Source organism: Penaeus vannamei, chromosome 16 (genome assembly GCF_042767895.1).
Source record: "Penaeus vannamei isolate JL-2024 chromosome 16, ASM4276789v1, whole genome shotgun sequence".
NCBI lineage: Eukaryota > Metazoa > Arthropoda > Malacostraca > Decapoda > Penaeidae > Penaeus > Penaeus vannamei.
The window spans coordinates 20,331,679-20,334,178 of NC_091564.1; the positions used below are offsets into that span (position 1 = coordinate 20,331,679).

The 2,500-nt window shown below is 34.5% G+C and overlaps 1 protein-coding gene across 1 annotated transcript in view; it reads right to left on the reverse strand.

Moving 5' to 3' along the window:
- Window positions 1–2,500, reverse strand: part of LOC113806645 (oxidized purine nucleoside triphosphate hydrolase) — an 11,007-nt gene that overhangs the window by 575 nt on the left and 7,932 nt on the right. Inside the window, exon 2 of the mRNA XM_027357808.2 lies at window positions 2,213–2,364. Within this exon, the coding sequence (XP_027213609.2) occupies window positions 2,213–2,364 (152 nt within the window). The remainder of the gene's footprint in view (window positions 1–2,212; window positions 2,365–2,500) is intronic.

Here is a 2,500-nt window from a genome sequence, read left to right on the forward strand (position 1 = left end):
AATCGCACAGCCTGAGCATTCCAGGCGTGCGATGGCGTGCAACTGAAAAGCATGTAAAATCACTTCTATATCAATCGACAAGAACTGGACTTGCTTTGTAGAAAAAACAACAAATAAACCAGTAAAGAAACCAGTTCATTAATCAAACATCTTTTCAATACAGAACCAAACATGTAACAAGAAATGACAAGTAATTTAGTTGAGAAATTCTGCAAGTTGAGTTACTTTAATATCAACATTACACGCATTTGTTTTAAAAATCACTTAATAGGAACTGCAGGTGAATAATTGTAAATTAAGAAATGTTATCTTGGACGCTAAAAACTAAGAAACTCATGGCAAACTAGTAAAAAAAAACTTTGGAAGACAGTATCAAGTTTGCTTATTTGTGTGTATTCGGCTAAGAAAAAAAAATATATATATATATATATATATATATATATATATATATATATATATATATATATATATATTTCGCTATTCCAGACCAAGGCGCACGATAAATCCTACCTCTATGAAAAGGGAGGCCTGAATAATAATAAAAATACACACACGCACACGCAATATACATTATATGACCTTTATATACACACAGGCACAAACACACATGCGATATACTATATATGATCTTTATATACACACAGGCACAAACTCAAACACGCAATATACAATATGAACTTTATATACACACAAGCACAAACACACATGCAATATACTATATATGATCTTTATATACACACAGGCACAAACACACACGCGCAATATACAATATATGACCTTTATATACACACAAACACAAACACACATGCAATATACAATATATGATCTTTATATAAACACAAACACGGACACACACATGCAATATACAATATATGATCTTTATATACACACAAACACAAACTCACACACGCAATATACAATATGACCTTTATATACACACAAGCACAAACACACATGCAATATACTATATATGACTTTTATATACACACAGGAACAAATATACAATATATGATCTTTATACAAACACAAGCACAAACACACACATGCAATGTACAATATATGACCTTTATTGAACACAAGAACAAACACATTCACACAATACAAAACACGCCAGGTAATAATTAGCACCAGCATTCTGTGTCAATGCCCAAAAGCTCATTTCTTCAAACAAAATTACTCCAAATGTTTAGTTTGGCAAGAACGCCAGCACTTTCTCTGCTGTTTGTTATTGTTGTGGCAAGGAAAGTTTGAAAAATATGAATTGTTTTTCCTGTTGCAAGATACGTCTGAAAAAATATGAACAGAAACAAAAACATTTCCTGAAATTGAACGAAAGATAGGAAAAGTTAAATGTTTGTTAATATTTAGTCAGTCTCAGTGATATTTAAATGTTGCTTTTGTTTTTAATACTTTATTTCTTACGTAACTGAATGTTGTTGTTGTTTTTGTTAATGTTTAAATACTTGGTGTTAGTTAAATATTATATATTTTTTTTATTTAAAATTTCATAAATGTACCCAGACTCATTCTGAAAGAAAAGAAAGAAACGAAAAGAAATAATAAGTAAAAGAACAAATGCGAAAACAGAAAAAGAAGGGGAAAATTTGTGAAAAAGGAAAAAGATGAGAGAGAAAACAAAAAATGAAAATCTGAGAAAAAGAAAGAAAGAATGAACAAGGAAAAAACAAAAACTAAAACAAGAAAGTAAGAAAATCAAATTAGAAAAAGAATTAAAAAAACAACGAACACAACAACAAAGGAAATCAAGAAAGAAATTCGAAGAAAAGAAAAAGGAAAAAAATATAAAAAAGGTAACGGAAAAGAAGACCTCCGACCATAACCCCTCCCCTACCCTTCCCCTCCCCTACCCCATCCCCAACCCTTCCCCTCTCCGCCCCCTTCCCCCACAATACCCCAACCCATTTCCATCTCATACCCCACCCCCACCCCCACCCCTGAAAAATATACTTTTACCCCCCCCCTCTCCCAATAAAATTAACTTTTAAGCCCCTGAAAAAAATGTACTTTCATCCTCCCCCCTCCAATAAAATTTACCTTCAAGCCCCCGAAAAAATATACTTTTACCCTCCTCCTCCCCAATTTTTTTATGCCCCCTGAAAAAGTATGATTTTTAACCCCCCCCCATCGAGAAAAATATACCTCCCCTCAAAGAAAAAAAAAAAAAAAACATACACACACACACCACGCCCACCTTCGGATTCCGCGGGCGTCCCCTGGTAACTCCCGGAGGCGTAGACCATGACGTGCATGAGGATGTCTTCCCCCTCGAAGGTGAACTCCAGCTCGCCCACCTTCTCCACGGCGCCCACGCTCAGGTCCACGCCCGCCTCCTCCTTTGTCTCTCTGTGGGCGGGGATGGTTTCATTAGAGTTACTATCATTGCTATTATTGTGGTAAAAAAATATCATTCTAGTTGTTAATACAGTTATTATCATAATTATCGTCATCGCTATCATCATCATTAATATCATTGTCATCG